Source organism: Leptopilina boulardi, unplaced genomic scaffold, assembly GCF_019393585.1.
Source record: "Leptopilina boulardi isolate dan_hultmark-lab unplaced genomic scaffold, ZJU_Lbou_2.1 LbouV2_352, whole genome shotgun sequence".
Classification (NCBI taxonomy): Eukaryota; Metazoa; Arthropoda; class Insecta; order Hymenoptera; family Figitidae; genus Leptopilina; species Leptopilina boulardi.
In genome coordinates, this window is record NW_026137921.1 from 26,331 (window position 1) to 51,259 (window position 24,929).

At 26.0% G+C, this 24,929-nt stretch overlaps 1 protein-coding gene across 1 annotated transcript; it reads left to right on the forward strand.

Annotated features, from left to right (window-relative positions):
* Nucleotides 1-245: 245 nt before the first annotated feature.
* Nucleotides 246-24,273, forward strand: LOC127286344 (protein NDNF-like). The gene is made up of 7 exons (XM_051312741.1): nucleotides 246-663; nucleotides 12,234-12,364; nucleotides 16,769-17,075; nucleotides 18,096-18,333; nucleotides 20,640-20,876; nucleotides 21,913-22,062; nucleotides 22,934-24,273. Exons 1-7 carry the CDS (start codon nucleotides 425-427, stop codon nucleotides 23,300-23,302), a joined length of 1,671 nt encoding a protein of 556 aa, XP_051168698.1. The 5' UTR covers nucleotides 246-424; the 3' UTR covers nucleotides 23,303-24,273.
* The last annotated feature ends 656 nt before the right edge of the window (nucleotides 24,274-24,929 follow it).

Genomic DNA, 24,929 nt, shown 5'->3' on the forward strand with positions numbered 1-24,929 from the left:
AGAATTATCGGACCACCCTTATGGCCACAATTAAGTGCATGGGTTTTTTTTTTTTTTTTTTGCATAGGATGGGGTGAGGGGGGCGGGGAGGAACAGAAGCGTGCGGACACGGAAAGTCCCCTCCTGAATTCGGGGCAGTGTGTAAGTCAATGCGAGGGGTTTCTTGGCATGGCATGGGTTTAAGCAGCTTACCGCTGTCGCGACTTATCCAGCGACCACAGTCGGACTCCTTCGTTACTGGACGGCGGATCACTTATATAGATATATACATATATAAATAAATATAAATATTTCGTTAAATTTTCGCGCAGTTTTGCAAAAAAAAAAAAAATAATAATTTTTTTTTCGAAAAATTAATAAAGAAAAACAAAAAAAATTTTTAATAAAAATAAATATTAAAAAAAAAAAATACAAATTTGTCATAATGCAAAATTTTAATTTTTCATCAGTTAAGGTGTTTATTATACTAGTCTTGTGTTTAGTTTTAAATGCAAAAATTTGCCGGGCATTTGGCGCTGGTTATCTTTCAATGAGATTCGCCATGGGGAATCCCCGACCCTACAGATCTGAAAAGCCAACCAAAGCGGAAGAATTCAATCGTACCGGTGTTCTACTTCCGGAATATCAATTACCAGCAACACTGAATCCCCACAACGTGTCTGAGTGAGCAATTTTTTTTTATTTTCCTATATATTTTTTTGTGTAATTTTTCGATTTGAATCAAAAGATTTCTTTTGAATTTTTTTTTTAAAGAGATAATAATCGTTTTGTGAGTATATATATAAAAACGATTAATTTTAGTGATTTTTTTCGAAATAAAAATTTAATCAACTTTCGCTGTATTTGGAATTTTGTGCCAGTATATAAAGAAATTTTTGTTCATTATATCTTCAGACAACTGCGTTGAGACTAGGTGAAAAATTTTAATTTATGTAAGTTTTTATCAAATTCGGCAAAAAAAAAAATTTTTTTTTTTTAATGAGATCCATGTGCAAAATTAATTATGTTTTAAAAACTTAATTAGACTTTTTATTTAATTTTTTTAATCGTATTTTTTGAAACAATAGATTGATTATTTTTATTACTTATTTTTTAAAAACTAAATAAATAATTCGTGTCCTTTTGAAGCAATGAATTAATCCAGAAAAAAGAAATTTTATTATTTAAAATAATTTTTTTATTTGTTTATTTATTATTTTTTATTGCTTACTATATAAATTTATTTTTCCAAAACTATACAAATAAATCGTGTCCTTTTGAAACAATGAATTGATCCACAAAAAAACTTTTATTATTTAAAGCAATTTTTTTTTATTTATTTATTTATTATAATATTTATTTAATTTGCAATGTACGGGCATTCAAATTTATAATAAAAAAAATGACCTTTAGTGCTCTCTAAATTTGAATTAGTGAAAAGTGAGCTACTAATTCACATTAGTAAGAATTTTTATTAAAATATTACTATTTGTTTTAGTAGTTTTAAAATTATTGACTAAAATTTTAGTAAAAAATGACTAAAAATTAATGAAAATTCTTACTAATTTAAAATAGTAGCTCAGTTTTCACTAATTCAGATTCAGAGAGGGCAGAACTAAATAAAATTTTTTTTTATAAATTTTTATAAAAAAAAAAAAAATGTTTCATATTGTATTTAAATTTTGTTTGTTTGTTTTTTTTTTTTAATTTAAATGTCAATGAAAGTCCAAATAGACAAATATAATGGCGAATAAGATTTATTTGAGTTTTAACCGCGGTATCAATTTGTAAATAGCTAAATAACATCCTCGAGGTGGATGCTCTCTAGTAACGGAAGGCATGAAATTTTCAAAGAGCGTCGGACGCGTGCCAAATAACACGTCAAAGAAATACCACGTGCCTAAAGAGAGCCACGTTGTTCCTGAATATAAATATATACATACATAGAACAATTTCGAATAAGAGAATAATTTCACTGAAAGTGAAAAGTGAACCTCATATATCTTTTCAAGCATTATATTACAACTTAAACCTCCCCTTGTGCGGGATGTGTGGTTATAAATATGTTTTATTATGCAAAGAGATGAAATCACACTAAAAATCCCTTCTTTGATGTTTTAATTTTCATTAAAGCATTCAATTTAAATAAATAAATTCTGCGAAAATCAAACAAATTTTTATTATAAAAAAAACATTAATAATCACATTAGAAAAATATAAAATATTATTTTTATAATAATAATAATAATAATAATAATATTAATAATTTATTTAAGTATGAAGAAAAATTAATTTTTTGATTTTTTCTCTAAAAATATGTTTGTTTTTTTTATTATCTTTAAAGAGGAAGGCCTTAACATAACCTCAAAACTAAAAAGTAGTTTTTAAAATTTTTTTTTAATTTTCTTTGCACACTGTAAAAAATCTTTTTGGAGATTGTACATTCACAATTTGTATTTATGTTAAAATTTGTAAAATTACTATATTCAATAAGGTTATGTTACTACATTAAAAAAAGCACTTTTACAATTTTCTGTAAATTTACTACTTTCAAAGTGGGTAATAGGTGACGGATGCAACAACTAATTATGTTTCACCTATTACCCACTTTGAAAGTAGTAAATTTACAGAAAATTGTAAAAGTGCTTTTTTTAATGTAGTAACATAACCTTATTGAATGTAGTAATTTTACAAATTTTAACATTAAATACAAATTGTGATTGTCCAAAAAGATTTTTTACAGTGCATTGAAAATCATTTTTCAATTAGGAGGTTATGTTAGGCCATCCTTCTCACAAGAAGAAGAAACTAAAGTTAATTAACTAATTTTGGGACAGTTATAAAATTTTTATTACAAAAACTTTAAAAATTTATTTATAATTATAAGTTTCAATAATTATAATGTTGCCAGGTATCAAAAAAAAATTTAAGGTTATAAATAATAATTATATTTTTATAATAATAATAATAATTTACTTGAATTTCAAGAAAATTTTTTTTTTGAATTTTACACCGAAATTAAATTTTAAATTTTTTTTTGTTAATTTCTTATCATTAAGGAAAAAAAAAGAAACTAAAGTTTACGGCGTTAAGAGAAAATATTACAAATAGCCCTAACGCTCAAATGCAAATATGTTTCAAATTAAAAATTATTTTTATTCTTATAATTAAAATAAAAGAAAAAAAAATTCTAAATTAAATTTTAATTGTACTAATGAGCTTACTATATTTATTGCACGAAATCATTTAAATTATATTTTTATCAAAAAAAATAAATAAATAAATAAATGCATTCCGCGTGCTATGTTAATGTTATCAATTAACTGAGAAAAACACCCAAATCTGGTTGAGCAACTTTATGATCAGGTTTTATCAATCTTTTATTTTTCTTATATAATAACTAATTTTATATATAATTCCTCCGCGAATAAAATCATATATATGTCTAATGCAATATATTTTAAATCAAAACACGATTTTGCATCGACAATAATTACGCGCAAAACATTCCAATTACTTTTTTATTAAAAATTATTTGCATTAATTTAAAAAAAAAATTTTAAATCATCTTTCTCATATTTATATAATTTCTATACTAATTGATTTAATTTTTATAATAATAATATTCTAGGAATTTAATTTTAAAGATATTATTTTTTTTCAAGTTTTGTATATAATAAATTAAAAAAATATTCTAATTATAAAAAGGGTAGTTTGGTATTTTAATAAATAATTCAATTTTTAACATATATATTTAAGTTTTTAATAACGCAATTTTTTATTCTTGCAAAATAAAAAAAACAAATTATTTTTCTTATTTGTTTTAAAATAACTGTTAAACAAATTTTTTTGCCTAATATTTATTAAACTTGGATCATTTTTGGCCCGATAATTCAGTTTAATAATTCTTTTGCGGCTTAATATTTACTTAAACTAAATGTACTTTGGCCTAATATTTATTTAACCCAATTCATTTTTGTCTTAACATGTTTTTAACTTAGTTCCTTTTCGGCCTTATATTTATTAACCATTAATTATCTTTTGACCTTAACTTTATTAATCTAATTCCGTTCTGGCATAAAATATGTATTTAACCTAATTCTTTTTCGGCTTAATATTTATTTAACCTATTTCTTTTTTGGCCTAATAATTAATAACCTTATTCTTTTTTTGAGTTAGTATATTTATTTCACCTAATTCTATTTTGATTTGATATGTATTTAACCTAGTTCATTTTTGGCTAAATATTTATTTAACATGGTTCCTTTTTATCATAATATTTATTAACTTTTAATTTTCTTATGAGCTAAATTTTATTAACCCTATTTTCTTTTGGCATTTGGCATAAATTATATATTTAACCTAATTATTTTTCGAATAAATATGTATTTAACCTAATTCCTATTTGGTCTAATATTTATTAACCTCATTCTCTTTTGAGCTAATTTGTATTTCGCCTAATTCTTTTTTGGCTTAATATTTATTTAATCTACATATTTTTAGGCTAATATTTATTTAATCTACATATTTTTAGCCTAATATTTATTTAACTTATTTATTTTATGGCACAATATTTATTTAACCTAGTTTTATTTGGCTTAATATTTTTAACCTACTTTTTTAGCTTAATATTTATCTAACCAATTTATTGTTAACCTAATTTTACTTTGGTCTATTATTTGTGTAACTTCTTTTTAGCCTGCTAATTTATTTAATCTATTTCTCTTTTGACATAATATCTTTTTTAATCTAGTTACTTTTTGTCTTAATCTTTATCTATCATAAATTTTATGTGATATAAGTTTTATTTAACTCAAATTTTTTGCCAAAAATTTTTCTTGCCTAATATTTATTTATCCAAAATTTTATGTCGTAGATTTTTTATTAAAAAACGTTTTTCTTTTGCTTATTGTTGAATTTTTAGATAAATATTATTTACGCCTTATAAAAATTAGGAAAATAAGAATTTGGTTAAATAACGTTCGGTCCAATACAAAATTAGTTTAAATAAGATTTAGGCTAGAGAAGAAGTATTGTGGAAATATCGTGAACAATATTTGTACAATGATTAATTATATAATCTGAATTATTATATATTATAATTATAATATTAATTACAATTATTTATAATATTAACTAGATGGGAGATTTCAAAAATTCAAAATGGCAGATCCAATAATGGCGGACTTTTAAAAAAAATTAATCAGATTCGCTTAAAAAGGCGTTACGAAGCGTTTTCGGAATCGTTGATTACGAATCCGATGTTAGATTTTTAAAATTCAAAATGGCGGATCAAATATGGCAGACGAAATTTAAAAAGTTGGTCGAATTCTTTTCAAACACATCACTCGGGGGTTTTTGGGGTCGCTGATTACGAATTTCATATCAGTTTTCAAAAATTCCAAATGGTGGATCCAATATGGCGGGCATTTAAAAAATAAATTGATCATATTCGCTTAAAACGCGTTTATTGGGAGTTTCATGGATCGCTGATTACGAATCCGATGTCAGTTTTTAAAAATTCAAAATGATAGACACAATATGGGAGGGGGGATTTTAAAAATCAATCGAATTTGTTTTAAACTCATTACTCATGGGTTTTTAGGATCGATGATTATGGGTTATAACATTAAATTTTTATAAAATTTGGAATCTGTCACCTTGAAAAGCAGTGATTATGTTTGGATATTAAAAATAAAAATTAAAAATCCAGTTGATTCATGTCAATTCATTTATATGACGCGAGACGACATGTCGCGCGACGCGCTGTATATATATATATATATATATATATATATATATATATATATATATATATATATATGTTACACAGAAACAAGCGGGAAAAGCAAACGTATTATATAGGTTTATCTTCTGCGAGATTATATAGTGTCTCGTTGAAATGACGTTAGACCTTAAAGAGAGTTTAGGTTCAAATAGGACTATGAGACAAGACGACGCTGAATTTAGCATCGGGGGTCGCGAGGTACGACCCCTTTAGACGCCGCGACGTCGACATTGTGTCCCGACGCTAATTTTACAAAGGCTTCTTGAAAAGCCTTCTTGGCTTTAAACTGTAAGAGCACGTGCGACGCGTCCCGACGCTTCGCGACATCGTTAAACGCATCAGAGCACTATTCAAACTGCAACCATATATATACACACTCACACATACACTTGTCAAGGGTCAATTCAGGAAGCAAACATCTCTTTAGTCACGTGTTTTCTATATAAAAAAAAAAAAAAAATTCAAAAATAAAATTATTTCCAAAATTATTTTTAAAATATTATTTTTGTTATATAAATTGGTACACTGAGAAAATGTTTTGTACACTGAGAGAAATGGATAGTAAGAATTTGATAGTAAAAAGAAAGATTGTACAAGGTACCATCATTGTGTTACTGACAAGAATCTACTATCAACATTTTACTATCCAAGATGTTACCCAAAGACGTAAAATATGTTAGCTTTTGGATTGTAGTCACTACTATCAAATATTGTAAAAATTAAATGTGAGCGCATGCGCTGATTGTGGTGTATACTTCGCCTATTCAATTGCGGTCCTTGTGTTTTCACGCACGTGTTTAAATATATAGTGAAAAAAGTTGTGAATAAAAAAATGGACGAGTTTGTTAAAAATTTATTAATGTCGTGGAATATGGAATCTTTGATTCCATCTTTTGGAGGTAGGTTTATTATTTTGATTGAATTAGCGAAGACTGAAGTGTGAACGTGTTTATAACCTCAAAACAATTTTGCGCTGTTTAGACGGTGAAATTGATGAAGAATCGTTTTACTTACTGGACAATGATACAATATCACTCATTATACCAAAACCAGAACCTCGCTTAAAATTTTTTAAAAAATTTCAAGATTACAAAAATCAAGTAAGTTTTTTTTTCGTTTGTATAAATGTACATGTGTTTATTGAAATTTTTTTTTGGAAAAAAAACTTTTTCATATTTTTTCTTACTTTTTTTAAACTTAAAAATTAGTAAAATAATACAAATTCAATTGACTCTGTGAAAAAAATGTACCGTTTGATAAATATATTTATGTTTAAGCAAGTCCTTTTTATAGACGGAGTGAAAAAATAGACATACTCTTTTTTATGTAAAAAGTTTAAAGTTTAAATTCTAATCGAAATGTCTTATTAAAATAAAATGAAATTATTTAAGTTTACAAAAAAAGCGAGGTTAGGTTCGTGTATATTTGCCACTCGAGAACGTAAAGAGATCGTATAAAATTTTTAACATCAAAGATTGTAAATTGTACAATCAAATTTCTATAATCATCTGATAGTAAATACTACAATCTATATCGCTGTCTGTATATTTAGCACTAAATATGGTTGCCCTTAACATCATTATGTTACCCAGTAGCATAAATTTCTCTCCGTGTATATAAAGTTTACTCAAAAAGTTGGGTAAAATGGCTACACATGCGCTTTTGAACAAAATTTCACCAACTGTAGTTCAAAATAAATTTTTACCCAAGAAGCACGTAATATATCCTCAATATCAAGGTAATATTACACGTGAGATTCGTAATATAACGCTGTAATATTACAGTAATCTTACAGTGATCTTAAAATGTCTGCCTCAAGGTAATATTACCGGGAATATTACTGTAATATTAACGGTAATATTACAGTAATATTACAGACTGATTTGAGTTATTCATAAAGCATAAAAAACGCTTTGAGTTCGGGGTTCGATTCCCTGGATGGGTAGATTTTTTTCGTAAAGAAATGTTCCCATAATATTACTGTAATATTCTCTTGTAATATTACCTTAATATTACGGTATAATATTACTGCAATATTACTGTAATATTACCTTAATATTAGCGCCTAATATTACAGTAACATTACCGGTAATATTACAACGTTATATTACGAATCTTACATGTAATATTACCTTGATATTGAGGTTATATTACGTGCTTCTTGGGTAGTAGGTGAAAATAAAATTGATGAATTTTTAAAATAAACTTTATAAAATTTTAGCAACACTTTGAAAAGAATATAATACTGTGAGTTAATTATTATCAAATCACATTTGAATAAAATGTAGTCAACAGTTGGGTAAAATGTGAACTTTAAATGTGAATAAGTTAGGTAAAATATTATTGGTGGGGGGATACGGGCAAAAAATCATTCTTACTTATCGACAGTTGGTTCTAGCATTGATTCCTGTATTATCTACACTATGAAAATTGTCAAAAAAATTATTTTTTAATGTCGATGATTGATTTTCATACTTAGCACAAATACATATAATACGCTTACATATAACCTAACCTAACACACATACAACGAAATACTAATTTTGCTCGCAGTTACATTGAACGGAATGATTTGAACTGTCCTTATACATCAAGTGGCAGAAAAATTCACAGCTTGTGAGAAACGCTTGTAAAGTGAATAAATGATTTATTTTACTTTTATAATTATATTATTGACTCTTAATAGAATAAAATATATTGCGGTCAATTAATTATGGTTTAGAAATTTAAAATTCCATTCAAGTTTTTAATTTAAAATGAAAAAAAAATATGAAAAAAATATTAATCTATTTTAAACAACAGAATAAAAATAAAATTAAAAATTATTTAGCAGAAGAAATAGTAATTTATTTTATATTGTAGTAAATAACTAAATAGAATATTTATATTGAAATTTATAGAATAACAGATTTTTTCATGTGAATAAGACAAACATAAAAGCAGAGTTTTAAAATAAATTTTTTTCAATTTTCAAATAAACAATAATAAACTAATAATAATAAAATATTTAACATTAAATGAAAAGACTTATTATGAAATCCCATTTTTTAGTGTGATAGGTTCAGGTGCGTAATAAAAAAAACTTGGCGCCCTGTTAAAATATATATGGTCTTATAATCTATAATTGTTGATAATTATTAACTTTTATCTTTTTCAACTGCTTTATTAAAAGTAAATGCTACTAGTAAACTTATTTACAAATTTTTAAAAAGTTTTATAAATAATGTTTAAGTAAAAAATGTTTACGGGTGCCTAATGTTTCACATTCAGTCCTGGCAAAAGTTGCGTGGTGGGGGACATACGTTTTACTCAACTTTTGAACGAACTGTGACACATGCAGACGAATAAGTACCCAAGTAAAGCATAAAGTACTACGAAAAGTAAATCAGTTTATGATCAAATGCATTCTATATAGTTTAGTCTAAAATTTGTTTTAATCTTTACACTATACTGTTTGAACACACTTTAAGAAATATATTTTAATAAACATACAAGAGAATTTTAAATATTAGAAAAATGCCCATGTTTAGCCATTTTTCCCAACTTTTAACTATATATATTCTTTAAACATATTATCGTTTTCTCAGTGTATAATTTTTTTTGCCTGTAAGAGATTTTTCTTAAATTCACACACTCATAATATTTGAAACGAAGGTCGAATTACGTTAACGTCTCACGAAATATGAGGTTCGAGAATAGTCATTTGAATAAATGTATGGGGGCTTTCTTTCTCAAACGTCCCATGACAAAAAATTAAAAGTTATTCGATATTGGCTTGAAACTTTGGTAATTATTATTGTTCTAAATGAGGGTTATAAATTCCTAAAATATAAGATCATTTTTTTTTGAAAACAGTATATAGAAAAATAAAGAGGGATAAAGTATAGCTCTTTAAGGTCAAAATTGAAAAATATTTTAAAATGCAATAAAAATTTTCACCATAGTTAGAATTTTGAAAATGACAATATCATTTAAAATGTCAAAACTAGAGTAGTACTACTAGTACTATTTTTTTTAATATTAGCTCATATTTTAGGGATCTGTTACCCTCATTTTAGTCAACAATTTACCAAAATTTTAAACCAATACAGTAATTCTTAATTTTTGCCTGGAATATTTGAGAAAGAATGACCCATATTGGGCATTCCACCTAAAGTTTTTATTCAAAAATAATGTGTTTTCTAATTTTTTATGAAAACTACAAAAATACATAGATTTTCTTATTTTTCATATATAAAATTCGAAAAATATTAATCTCCATGAAGTTCGCGTCGACGCTCAACGTCGAAAATTATTTTCCATAGGACCAAAAATATTAAAACATTTTTTAAAAATGCCTTAAGAAGTATATTTCAAGGCATTATTTGGATTGAAAATTTTAAAAAACTAATTTGAAATTTTTGATTCTATGAAAAACAATTTTTGGAGCTGAGCGTCGAAGCCAACTTCAAGGAGGTAAATATTATTCAAATAAAAAAAATTTTCACTTTTAAAAATTCTCTTTAAAACTACACAGAGAAAAATGTTAGCTCCTATAGCTAACTATTAGTTATTTCAGGTGATGTAAGCTGATGTAACTGATGTAACTGATGTAAGCTGGATGCTGTTAGCTATCGCAGCTAATAGTTGTTTGCTGGTAGACTTAATAATTTAGCTGAAGTAACTAACATCGAGCGCAAATTATTAGCTCCAATGACTAACGTTAAATGCTTCCTCATTTTCGGAATTTTTTGTCTCGGAAGAGTTTTGATTTTCTTTATCCGAAAAAAAATTATAAAAATGTTAATTTCGAAAAAAATTATTACTATTTTAACTGTTTTTAAAACAGCATGAATTATGACAAAAATTACAAATATAAAAATTTTGTTCAAATAAATGGTTTCATTTTTAGGTTAAGTGTGCGAAACTGAATTCGTTTACGTTACGTTTCTCCAAGTCCCATTTTTGAAGAAACTGCACAAGTTGTTCATTCAACATTTTTGAATGATAATTAATATTTACTTACTAATATATTTCTGTATTTAACAAAAATTTTATACGATTAATGGCTCGGTTAATAGTCTATTCCTTTTGACGCAAAGTAAAGCTGCCGTCACACCGTAATGCCGGCCGGCTACGGGGTTCACACACACGGTCTTGCTAATCCTTAGCTGCCACAGCTGAGGATTAAGGCCAGGTCCAAGTGAGGCAGCGCCATCTACATTGATACTAAAATTTTGGAAAATTTTCAACAGCCTTTTCTTGAAAACAAGATGGTAAAATGCTTTTTCCTTTATGCATAATTGATTATTGGCAAGATATATACCAACTAAAACTTTTTTTGAGTTAAAATAATGAAAAAAATTTCATGTCGATGAAATTAAATATGAGCACTTTTTTCACAAAAACTGTAACAGTACTTTCTCAGAAATTACAATCAAAAATGCAATTTCCATTTGGAAAATTAATAAACGCTAAAAAATATACGACCTAAGATTTACCAATCACGAAAATAATAAAAAAAAAAAATTTATTAAATATTTAACATATTGATACTGCTTTACTGATTGTGACAGCCCTTTAGTAGATTATGTATTTCAGGTGGTTAGCAACAGCGCCAATCTCCTCCTTTCGGCAAAACCGCGAAACGTCTGGTGACATACATAACCTGGCAAACGGCTGTCATAATGAGTAAAATATGTTATATTAAAAAACTTTTTTTTTGTTATTTTCGTGATTGGTAAATCTTAGGTCGTGTATTTTTTAGCGTTTATTAATTTTCCAAATGGAAATTGCATTTTTGATTGTAATTTCTGAGAAAGTACTGTTACAGTTTTTGTGAAAAAGTGCTCATATTTAATTTATTGACATGAAATTTTTTTTATTATTTTAACTCAAAAAAAGTTTTAGCTGGTGTATATCTTGCTAATAATCAATTATCCATAAAGGAAAAAGCATTTTACCTTTTTGTTTTCAAGAAAAGGCTGTTGAAAATTTTCCAAAATTTTAGTTTCAATGTAGATGGCGCTGCCTCACTTGGACCTGGCCTTAAAACTAATACTTTTCATCAAATATAGCAAATATCTAGCTGCAATAGCAAATAACTTGGTGTATCAGCTAAATCGTTAGCACAAACAGCTATAATTTCAGCTACTGCATATTTGCTACTATAGCTAAATCATTTTTCTCCGTGTAACTCCTTAAAATTTTTTTCCACGAAAAAAAAAAGATTACCAATATAAATATGACGCAATTTTAATGCAATATACATTACGCTCATATAAAAAAAATGGAATGACCCATATTGGGCATTCCACGTGAAGTTTCAATTCAAAAAAAAAAAAAATTTGTTCACTGAATTAATTATTTTTCTAATTATTTGTTTTTAAAAATACAAAAAATTAAAAATTTTTTTTTCGTATTTCTATTCACTTTTAACATTAACTGAATGGCAATATCATACTGGATGCAGATGAAATCATTACAGATTCCTCTATCTCAGTCCAAGCGAAGGGCCTCCTTTGACCTTGCTTGTCACTCCTTGCAGTGGGCCTATATCCTGGACAGTGAGTTATGTTGACCCCCCTGAAGAAGATCAACAAACCGAAGGGTCGAAATGTGAGTCCCAAAAAAAGACCATGTCTTCACATATACATATATATTACCTATACACTAAATATATATAATATCCTAAGGCACTATACAATTTAATATGCTAAACACAAAACATGATAAAAGTGTATAGTTATAAATTACAATTTCACCTTCAAAATTTTCTCTCGAACCAATTGCTATTCAAAACTATTATTTGTGCATATATAATTATTATATTATTTATTTTTTGAGCAAAATTTTAGAAATGAAAAAAAAAAATTTTTTTTACGAAAAAAAACCAAATAAATTTATTGCTATAACCAAACTATTGGTTAAATTGGTTTGAAAAATTTTTGTGAAATTAAAATAAAACAAATGTTTATTTAGATTAAATAAATTTTGTTTAAATTAACTATAGAAAATTGTGTTAATGCAAAAAAAAAATAATAATATATTGAGTGGCCGTTTATTAGAACCTCACAAAAAATTTCTGCGGTGAGATTCGTTGGCCCATGACACCTCAAAAATTGACTTATAAAAAAATTCTAATATTATTACTCTCTAAATCTGAATTAGTAAAAATGTTTATACACCCAGAGAAATGATTTATTTGAACCAAATAAAATATATTTGAATTAAATAAACGTATATTTGTCTCAGAGCCTACTAACTTATTTATTTGGCGTAAATAAAAATTTTATTTGTCAGAAATAAATTTTTCTTTGGCTCAAATAAATTTTTTATTTCAATGAAATAAAATATATTTGCAACAAATAAATGAGTTAGTAGGCTCGGAGACAAATATACCATTTCTCTGAGTGTACTAATTGTAATTAGTGACTCACTTTTTGCTTCTGAATTAGTAAGTTTTACTAACAATTAGTAAAATTTAATTAATTGTAAAGCAAAAAGTGAGTAACTAATTTAAATTAGTAAACATTTTTACTAATTCAGATGTAGAGAGTACCTTGTAAGAAATTTCCATTTCAACTCGTTCTAAAATGAAAAGTTTTTAATATTTCTGCATGAAATTTACAGAAATTTAAAACTTAAACTATCCTTTTGACGATATGTTATAATTAATATTATTTTTTTTTATTTGAAAAAAGTTATTTATTAATTATTAATTATTTTGTTGTTCAGTGTTTCACTATAGTGAAATTTCTACTCTCTAAATTTGAATTAGTAGTTTTCTACTAAGGGTATTATTTCTTTCACAAATTTCGTAGGTAAAAATTAAAAATTATTGTATTAGTTTGAAATTTTGTTAAATTTTTTTTTTTCCCCTATATAAGGGTAAAAAATCCCTAAACTCAATTTAAAAAAAAAATTGTAAAAATTTAGTGGGGGGGGGGTTGACTATTATTTTTCTAATAAAATTATAACAAAAAAAATAGTTCAAAAAAAGAAATTAATTTGTAAGTAAATTACATTATCTCGTGTAAGTAATATCTATATATTCCTATAAGAGAGAAAAAGTAAGAAAAAGAGAAAACAAAGAAAAAAAAAAGAGAGAGAGAAAGGGTGGAAGCGATGAAAGTAAAATATTTAAAAGCGACCACCCTTACTTTTTAAGAGACTGTCATTCAGTCACGTGAATCCGAGGATTTACGTGCGGACTCCGCTCTCAAATAATTTCGGACCGTCTAGACCGTCTTCAGTCAAGTCAGGCGACTTATTTTCGTGGATCGTGACAAAATTAGAATTTCAAATTGTCAAGACTAAATAAAATTCGGCCTCGTCGCGGAACCTTCTAATGGACTTAAAAGAAGAAAGAGGCAATTAATCACTTGAGGAAATGGAAATTTATTTGCCAAGGTCATTCATCGTGAATATATAATTATTGCAATTGGAACACATTAACCGATTTTCACTTTTTTTTCCATTAATTATTAATTTCTATATAACTTTTCTGATAATAATAAATAAACATATATAATTTATTGTTTTCATCATATTACAATTTATTTATTATTAATTATTCATTTTTTATTAATTTATTTATTACAATTTTTTTATTACATATATATATATACTGATAACAATTATTTAAAAAATATTTATTTGGATCAAATAAATAATTTTTTTCTCAGTGTATATGATGTATTCCACGCCAAAGTGTAAGTCCATCTGCAATTGCATCTCTGATTTTTTTAAGATTTTTTTTTCTTTTAGCACTCATTGAGACTAGCTTCCATGAATTTTTTCAAATTTTTTTAGCAACCCGTTTTCGAGTTAGGGAATTTTGAAAATTGGAGAATTTTCATGACTTTTAATTTTTGAATGCTCATAACTTCCTTAAAAATGCATCAATTTTAAAAGTCTTTTTTTTAAAATGTGTGTTTTTAAACTTACTTTTAAAAAAATCGAAATTTTTTTTAAACGATATTACTATCAAATTTTTGAGTTTTAATGATAAAAACTCATTTTTCCCATTTGAAGTACTGATCGATTTTTTTCAAAAAAACTACTTCTTTTTATACGAAACTTTTAAGCCTAGCTCGATAATGGTCAAACGATATTTAGGGGAATAATGTCAGGGTTGGACACAGTTTTGGTTTTTTGTTTATAAATATTTTGTTTAGATAAATTCAGTCAATTGTGGTATATGGGTGGAAAGATCTACAAAAGAGGAACACTTTTGCTGTGGACAGTAAATTGATTGATCCAAAATTAAAAAAGTTATAAAAATTAAAAAAAAAAATCTATTCAGGGTTGGACTTTTCAGTCAGGGTTGGACACTTTTTGAAAATCGAAACGCATTATTGGTAAAAACGTAAAATAACATTTGTAATGTTTTTTATTCTTATTTTTTCATGTTTATCTTTACTTATTGTTTACAAATTGTAAAGCTTCATGGGTTTAAAAAAGGAATGAACTCAAATTACAAAAAATAACGCTTTATTGTTCCAAATAACTCAATGAAATGATGAACAAAATTTATACAATTTAAGTATTATTTTTCTAATATCTTTGGCACAATTTTGCACTGAAATATCAATAAAATAAAATTTATTTGTATATTTATTTATAAATTGTGTCAAATTCATAATTAATATGGGTGTCCAACCATAACTGTATAAAGTGTCCAACCCTAACTAGAAGCATCATTTTCGAATTGTGCTAGCCATAACCAGACATGTGTCGCGATTCGATTTTTCACTTTTTTTCTTCTTAAATTATGTACCCCACAATACATTCAATAAGCTTACCTTGCCGAATTCTTGCTTTTTTTACACATTTTTTAGGTTTATTCACAAGTCAAACAAAACTTTTTTTCTCTCTTCGATTGCACCGAAGTCACAGGAGACGCTACTTTTGATTCTCCAAAAATGTAATGCCACAAAAAGTTAGGTTACACTACTAGAAGATTCGTCACGTACGCACACAGGTGGCGCTAGTGTTCTTATTTAAAAAAAGCCAAGTGTCCAACCCTGACACTATTCCCCTACTATATTTTCGGAATTTTTCAAAAATTTTTGAATTTTTTAAAAATATTTTTGGTTTTTTTTATACTACGTACTTTTATGTATTTTGATGCGCTGATTACGAAAATCATAGTGTCAAACCCAAAAATTTGATTTTTACGGTGAAAACCATAAAAAAGTCCCAAAATTTATGGTTTTTTTCGTTTATTGGGTAAAATATACAAAATTAAAAAAAATGCATAAGATAAAAAAAATTTATTTCAATAAGATCTATAACTTTTATTTGAAAGTTTTTTTTAATTTTGTATATTTTACCCAATAAACGAAAGAAACCATAAATTTTGGGACTTTTTTATGGTTTTCATTATAAAAATCAAATTATTGGGTATTGTCACTATGATTTTCGTAATCAGCGCATTAAAATACATAAAAGTACGTAGTATAATAAAAACCAAATTTTTTTTAAAAAAATTCAAAAATTTTTGAAAAATTCCGAAAATATAGTAAATATCGTTTGTCCATTATCGAGCTAGGCTTAAAAGTTTCGTATAAAAAGAAGTAGTTTTTTTGAAAAAATTTTGAAAAAATTCGAGCACTACGTCAAATGAGAAAAATTACATTTTATCATTAAAACTGAAAAATTTGATAGTAATATCGTTTAAAAAAAATTTCGAAAAAAAGTACGTTTAAAGCACATTTTGAAAAAAAGACTTAAAATTGATGCATTTTTAAGGAAGTTATGAGCATTCAAAAATTAAAAGTCATGAAAATTCTCCAATTTTAAAAATTCCATAACTCGAAAACGACTTGTTAAAAAAATTTGAAAAAATTCATGGAAGCTAGTCTAAATTAGTACTAAAAGAAAAAAAAATTGGAGATGCAATTGCAGATACACTTTGGCGTGGAATACATGATATATTAAAAAAATAAAAAATAAAAATAGTGCGTTATAAAATGAAGACAAAACGATATAAATAATATTGTGTATCTGCATAAATAGTGGTGCAGACAAGATGGCCAGTGAAAAATTTAGTACAGAGTTCACCGCTGTTTACCTATAAAGGCCCGGAAGCGCAGAATTTTTCAATTCCAAGAGTGCGAGCAGGTCTTTACCGGTTCAAGATCAAATCCCTCGAGTCCCCATACCCAAAGAGTGAATCTCCAAACACGGTTCTTCTCTTTGCAACATCCAATGCCCTGGATCATCTTCCAGGCTCGTTTGAGAACCTTAAAGGAAAACGCAATTATTCTCTTCGATTCCAACAACGCAGAAGAAAACGTCGTCTCACGGTTTCTTGGAGCAAGAGGTACTCTATTTTTCTTTATATATCCATTATCGTTTTTTTATCCGCATTTTTTTTTTTTTTTTTTTTTTGTATTTCACTCTCGCATTTTATCGTGGAAACTAAATCACAATTGATTCTGTAAGAAAGAAAAAACACATTTAAAAAAATTATTATTTTTTAATTATTGGTCAGTATTTATATTTATTATATATGAGGCGCATGATTATTCCAACAAAAATCATTAATTAGAATTTTTATTTTAAAGTATTTTATAAGAAATATAATTATTTTTTAGACGAATTTTTCAATTTTCCAATTAAAATTTAACAGATTTTTTTCTTTTTATACGAAATTTTTACATTACAAAATTTTTAGCTATCGAATTTTTATTTTATACAGTCATTTTCTTTATATGATTTTTTATTTAAAAGAATTTTAATTTAATCGAATTCTCATTCAATGGAATTTTATGTGTGATTCGAATTTTTTAATGACAGAAATTCCAATTCATCCAATTTTAATTTGTCCGAATTTTTAAGACGCCGAATTTTCATTTGTCCGAAATTACAAACGGCCGAACAAACAATCAACAGAAATATTTCGGCGCAATTTTTAAAATTGACCAATCACAATTTTCTTGATAATTTCTAATAGGTCAATTTTAAAAATTTGCGCCGAAATATTTCTGTCGATTATTTGTTCGGCCATTTGTAATTTCGGACAAATGAAAATTCGGCGTCTTAAAAATTCGGACAAAATATATGTATTATTATTATTATAATATTAAATACTACACTGAAAAAAAAATTATTTGATTCAAATAATCGGTTTCTTGGTTATTATTATATAAATATTTACTTGAACCAAATAAATTTATTTTTCAGTATAGAGAATGTTAAAAAAATGTGTTTTTTTTCATTGGAAACTTATAAATAATTATTAAATTTTTATTAATATACATACCTTATAATTATTAAAAAAAAATAATAAAAATTTGATTTATTGTTTTTTTTTCTGTAATTTTTTTTTTTTTTACAACAGCCAAGATTCCCATTTGTCGAGTTATTGTTTAGTGGTAACATCAGGAGTACAATATCACCCTTCCACTTTATGTGCGGCGAAAAATTTTTTACAAAATCGTCCCCGTGTCACGAGAGGAAGTTCTTTTCAAGAACAGCAATATAGAGGTGTACCGGAAGGCTTGCATTGCGTACGTCAAACGAAACTGACACTTCATGGAATGAAATACAACACTAATTACAACTTTACACTATATGTGGTCAGTGACTCAACCACTTTTCTTCTTATTTCAAACGATTTCAGAAGCAAAACGTTTCGTAATAATATATACATACATGCGTTTCATTCATAACTATTATATTTATGTTTTCAATTTTTTTTTCTCTCACCGACAAAAGAAAAACAATTTTATGCGTATAATACAATAAAGCATTAAAAATTTTTTTTTTTTTTTTATAAGCTCAAAACATTTCTTGAATGGAAAATATTTTCAGTTATATAGTAAAATTTTTATAAACATTTTTTTGTTATTTCTTATATGGGGCATTGCACATTAGATTTTCATTCAATTTTATTTTTTTTCCGCAATGTTTATGAAAAATAAGAAAATACGTATTTTTTTAATGTTTTTATTTGATAAAAATTATGAAAATTATGATTTTTTCTAAATTTAACGTCGTCAGAAGCCGAATACTTTTGAAAAACGTTTTTTCTCTGTATAAAGATAACAAAAAATATATATAAAAATTTGTTCGTTTTTTATTTTAATACATATTTAAAATATTAAAGAAAAATCGAACAAATTTTTTATCTAGGGTCAACTGGGGTAAATCCGAACGCTTTTAGTAAGTTTCAACAATAACATAAGTTTTTTCTTTAAAAAAAAATACTTCCGGTATTCTGGTGCATGAAGTTGTTACTTTACTTCCATAGAACAATTTTATGGGGTAGAAAAAATTTTTGATAAATTACAATCGCAGGAAACTTAGCGTTCGTATTTACCTCGATACTTTGCAACTTTCCTAAAATATGGGGGTAAATACGAACGCCACTGTATTTCAGAAAAATCTTAGGGAAAATAAATTTAAAGTATTGCAATTGTAAAACTTATATAAAAACTCAAAAAAAATACGATAATAAACCTATTATGTAATAATGCATCATATATAAATACAAAAATCAAACAGGTTAAAAATTAAAATGCATTACACAATTAAAACCTTCAATAACTTTATCAAATCATAACGGATTTTTGCAAAACTTGGTACAGAAAGTATTTTGGAGTGATTGAATGTAAATACAAAAATAAAAGTCAAATTTTTTAAATTCAAAATGGCGTACTTTCCTAAAACTTATTTTTAAAAATGATCAAATTTGCTAACCCTGAAACCCCCCGAGTAACAATTTTCGAGCGAATCCAATGAATTTTTTAATTCTCGTCCGCCATTTTGAATTTTGAAAAACTGACTTCAAATTGGTAATTAGCGACCCCAAAAACCGTAGAATACCAAATTTTATTAAGATCCTGAAAAACTTTTTTCAACAAACCATTTGGCAAAAAAATTGAAACATTCCTTCGAGAGAACAGAGATTAAGTTTCTGCTTATTAATTACTAACGAGGATACGTATAGAAAGAAAAACTTTTTTCTATGTACTTTTATAATGTTAAAATAATAGTGTAATCAAATAAAAACAATTTTGTGTGGCTTTGATGTAAAAAAAAATTATTAAAAATACCGTTCGGATTTACCCCAGTTTTCCAATTTTTTTGGGTAAATACGAACGGTCTGATATTATTAATAAAATTTTACAGAAGGCAAAAATCAAATATAGTTTCTGTTCTAGTATTCATAACAAACAATTATAAATAATAAAATGAATTTTTAGCTTCTTTTTCTTCAAATACGAGACAAAATACTGAAAGAGTGTCATCTTTGATTTTCAATCTTTTTTGCAATACTTGTTATCTTTGTTTATGCTGTTGCTAATTAACAAACAAAAAATGGGATAATACTTAGAATCTCTTCGAGAGGATCTGAGGTAAAAATTCTCATATCGAACTTATTTTTAAAAATTTTAATTAAGCTGAAATAATTAGCGTTCGGATTTACCCCCCGTTCGGATTTACCCCGACTGACCCTATATTAGTAGGACAGAGAAAAACGCATTTAAAAATTATTCGGCTCCTGACGACGTTAAATTTAAAAAAATCATAACTTTCATAATTTTTATCAAGTTAAAAAAATTAAAAAATTACGTATTTTCTTATTTTTCATAAAGATTTCGAAAAAAAATATTCTGGACAAAAAAAAATGTTGAATAAAAATCTCACATGGAATGCCCCATATATATTATTTTTTTTTAATTTAATAAAATTTACAGCAATTTAATATTTTTTCAATTTTATATTTATTTGAAAATTATATTAGTAATAATAATTTATTATTAGGAAGCTAAAATAATAAAATGGAAATAAAAAATAAATATTAATAATAATAATAGTAGAAATTTCTAAAATAAAGTTAGTCTAAAAAAACTTTATTTGAAATAAATTTCATTTTTAGGTCAATATGAGAAATAATGTATCAAATTTGGTCGCCTCGGATATGTTGAAATTTCGCAAAACACCAACGCAAACTTTATTCAATGGACGATACACGACTGTAGATTTAAAAAAAAGTGACGGACTAATTAATTTTCAATACGTGCCACAAGGAAATACAACAACAATGTTTCATATTTTGCCATGTGGTGGTGGTATCGTTACAGCAAAACTAAGAGCCAATGGCATTGTTCCTCAGGTAAAATAAAATACATCAACAATAACTGTAATTTACAATTTTTTTTTATGTATTCAAATTGTTTTTTTTCTTTGAAATTAAATTTTCAATTTTTTTTTTTACTTATTTTACTATAAAGCCAAATTTCCATTTAGCCAAATTTTATGAAGTCAAATATGCATATTGAACCGAATTTTGGTTGTTAAATAAATATAATTTCTATATTTTATTAAAATTTATTTTACGAATAGAAATAAATAAACTTTAGAAAAAATTCATTTCAAATCAGGTACTCTCTAAATCTGAATTAGTAAAAATGTTTACTAATTGAAATTAGTGACTCACTTTTTGCTTTAGAATTAGTTAAATTTTACTAATTGTTAGTAAAAGTTACTAATAATTAGTAAAATTTTACTAATTCAGAAGCAAAAAGTGAGTCACTAATTTCAATTAGTAAACATTTTTACTAATTCAGATTTAGAGAGTTGGCTGAAACGCCGTTTATCTAAAATTTAGGGAAAAAAAACTTTAAAGTGTTATAACTTTTAAAGTAATTTAGATGTCTCATTTTTTCTTTTTGCATTTGAAAGAGCTTTCATTCTTCTTTCAAAATCCGTTGGAAAAATTAAAAAATGTTCAAAAATAACAAAATGGCGGCCATTTCAATAAAAAAAAATTTTGAGTAATTTAAATTAAAATTTTTTTATTGAAATGGCCGCCATTTTGTTATTTTTGAACATTTTTTAATTTTTCCAACGGATATTGAAAGAAAAATGAAAGCTCTTTCAAATGCAAAAAGAAAAAATGAGACATCTAAATTACTTTGAAAGTTATAACACTTTAAAGTTTTTTTTCCCTAAATTTTAGATAAACGGCGTTTCAGCCTACCGGATTTGAAATGAATTTGGTCTTTATAAAATAGAATTTAGAGATTATACATATTATATATATATATATATATATACATGCGTTCCTTTCTTACAATAAAAATAATAATAATTAGATTATTAGTTTTACTGTTTTTAATTACTATATAAAATTATTCTTACTACTTCAGGTCGCAGAAGTAATTGGCCATGCTGCAATAAAAGCACCACCATTACCACCAGGAAAACAATATACTTTGAGAGTTTCGGCAACTCCACACGAGAAAATATCTCTCATCAAAGTTCTTGCGACAGATGAAGGTTCAATTTCATATCCAGAGGTATGATATTTATATACAAAAAAAAAACGTTAAAACTGTTTTGAATTTCAAAAATTAAAATGACAAAATTTAGGGATACTTAAAAAAAATTTTAATTTAAAACAAAATCATCACATTACATTAGTTATTATTAGATGTATATTTACTCTGGACTTTTCAGTGTTTCCGATTAACCTCCATGAAGTTGGCGTCGACGCTCGAAAATTATTTTTTATGGGACCAAAAATATCAAAACATTTTTTAAAACGTTTTTGAAAATGCCTTGAGAAGTATCTTTCAAGGAATTATTTGGAATGAACAATTAAAAAAAAAAATAATTTGAAATTTATTATTCTGCGAAAAACAATTTTCAGAGCTGAGCGTAGAAGCTAACTTCAGAGAGGTGTTGATTACAAATCTGCAAATATTAAATTTGTAATTAGTGACACCAAAAACTCACTTAAAATCGGATCAATTCTATGTATTTAAAATAATACTTAGTATTACTACTTAGTCTTGGATTTTTCTCAAAATTCGATAAATTGTAGTTATGATGTTAAATAAGTTTACAAATTTTGAATTTGACATTTTTAAAATATTTTTGCACATATTTACAATAACAAATTTTAGCAATATTTTTTCGCTTTACTTATAACTAAAAAAGTGGCAAAAAAAGTAAAAAAAAAATGGCTAAAATCGCTAAAATTTGTTAGTGTAATTATCTGCAAAAATATTTAAAAATTTCAAATTCAAAATTTTTACACATTCATTTTAGCACATCAGTACCACTACAAATTTACCGAATTTTGAGAAAAATCCGAGTCTTTTCACATATGAAAGTGTCTCATGTTTAAAATTTTTTTTTAATTTCTGATGATATATAAATATATAGTTGTCATCAAAAAGTGTGCCATGGGAATTTCGATCAATGCGAAAATGTCATCAAGTGACAGTTGGCGTGGAACCAGCGGGAGCAGCGAAATATTGTGTTTTGGTACGCGAAGCACGTGGACCAATTGGAATATCGAGTGTTACATTTCCTGATCAATGTGGATTACAACGTCGACGTCGACAATCGGAATATACATATCAGGAATGTGAGGAAAAAAATAGTATCTCAAAAGAAAGGGCATTACCATTTACTGTGAGAAAACTTGAACCAGGAAAGGAATATTTAGTTCAAATCACAGCTGAACTTAAAGGGCAATATCTATCATATCCTCTTCTTGGCGTCAGAACAAAACGCTCATGTTTGCCTTGAATATGCAAACTTCATTATATATAAATGCGAAACTGAGAGTTTCAAAATTTTTTCTTTGTAATTTATATTATGAATTATATAGAGGAGAGTGACCAACAATGGGGGACACTTTAATTTTCTAAAAAAAATTAATTAAAGAAACTCGACCAAAATTTAAATATAAACCATGTTTATGACAACACACTATCTCCAAAAATTTTAGCCACATTGATTTGATATTTACAAAGAAAATTGAAAAAATCAATTTTTCACATTTTTTTAATTACGCAGAGAATATATATCAGAAGTTCTCTGAACGTTCAAATGAACAAAAAATTTGTTTACTACTTTTTTTTAATTTAAAATTAATTATAAAATAATGCTTTTCATTTCCAAAAAATAAATAATTTATTAAATATTTAATGCATTTTTTTTATTTTTCATTGATGTAGTAATTTTTAATAAAATTTATTGATCACAAAAATTATTTCGTTCATTTGATCATTCAGAATTTCAGGCACATCGTAAAGAAATTTTTTTCTAACCAAACATGTGTACGTCGGCATGAAAAGGGACAAATTTTGTCGATTACAATAAGGATTATTTTTGCGTGAACATTAATGCAAATATCGCACTTATGAAAGAAACTAAAGTGGTCCCTTTTCATGCGGACATGCACATATATATGTGGCATTTTACGTGTAATGTCCTGAGTTAAAAACTTGATTTCTCGAAAAAAAGTGAAACTTGGGGAAATTGTTGTCCTACCTGATAGTAAAATATTCCCAAAAAAGTTTTTGACTTGCAATAAAAAAAATTTTGGCAATTATGTTTTTTGATGGTTTTTTTATGCTCTTTCCAATCGTGAATTTCGTTTTTTTAAATTTTTTAATTTTGACCTTGATTTTCTATAATTAAACATAAATTTGCTATTTTCACTAAAATCGGTGTGTATTTTTTTAAAATAAATAATTGCAAACGAAAGCTGAGGTTTTTTCCGATCTGTATAAAAATTTTTCACAGTAAACTTGGTTGTATCTTTTTCTATTGCAATGTTTTGATGCACATAAGTTATATATCAAAAAGAGATCGTTTTGTGTATCATTTTTAGAAATGATACACGAAACGGTCTCATTTTTTGATGCAAAAAATTTAATCAATTTATATCAATCATGGCCGAATTGAATCGACTCAAAATTAAAGGAATTTTTTTCAGATATTTTGGTAATAGTACAATTGCGGAGACCATTTCACTATTTAATTTGAAAATGAAAATAACAGAAAATCAAAGACAATGTGCAATTCGATAATTAAAAAGTGACAGCTTATAAACATAACCTAAAATGCATGAGAAAAAATTTGTCGATAAAATCAATATAGCCGAGCTTTTTAGAAGGTAGATGGCAGCACTCATCTATTTTCTTTCTTTAAAGTTTTTCTGAATCGTTTTTATAAAAAGCAAAACTGCCATCTACCTTCTAAAAAGCTCGGCTATATTGATTTTATCGACAAATTTTTTCTCATGCATTTTAGGTTATGTTTATAAGCTGTCACTTTTTAATTATCGAATTGCACATTGTCTTTGATTTTCTGTTATTTTCATTTTCAAATTAAATAGTGAAATGGTCTCCGCAATTGTACTATTACC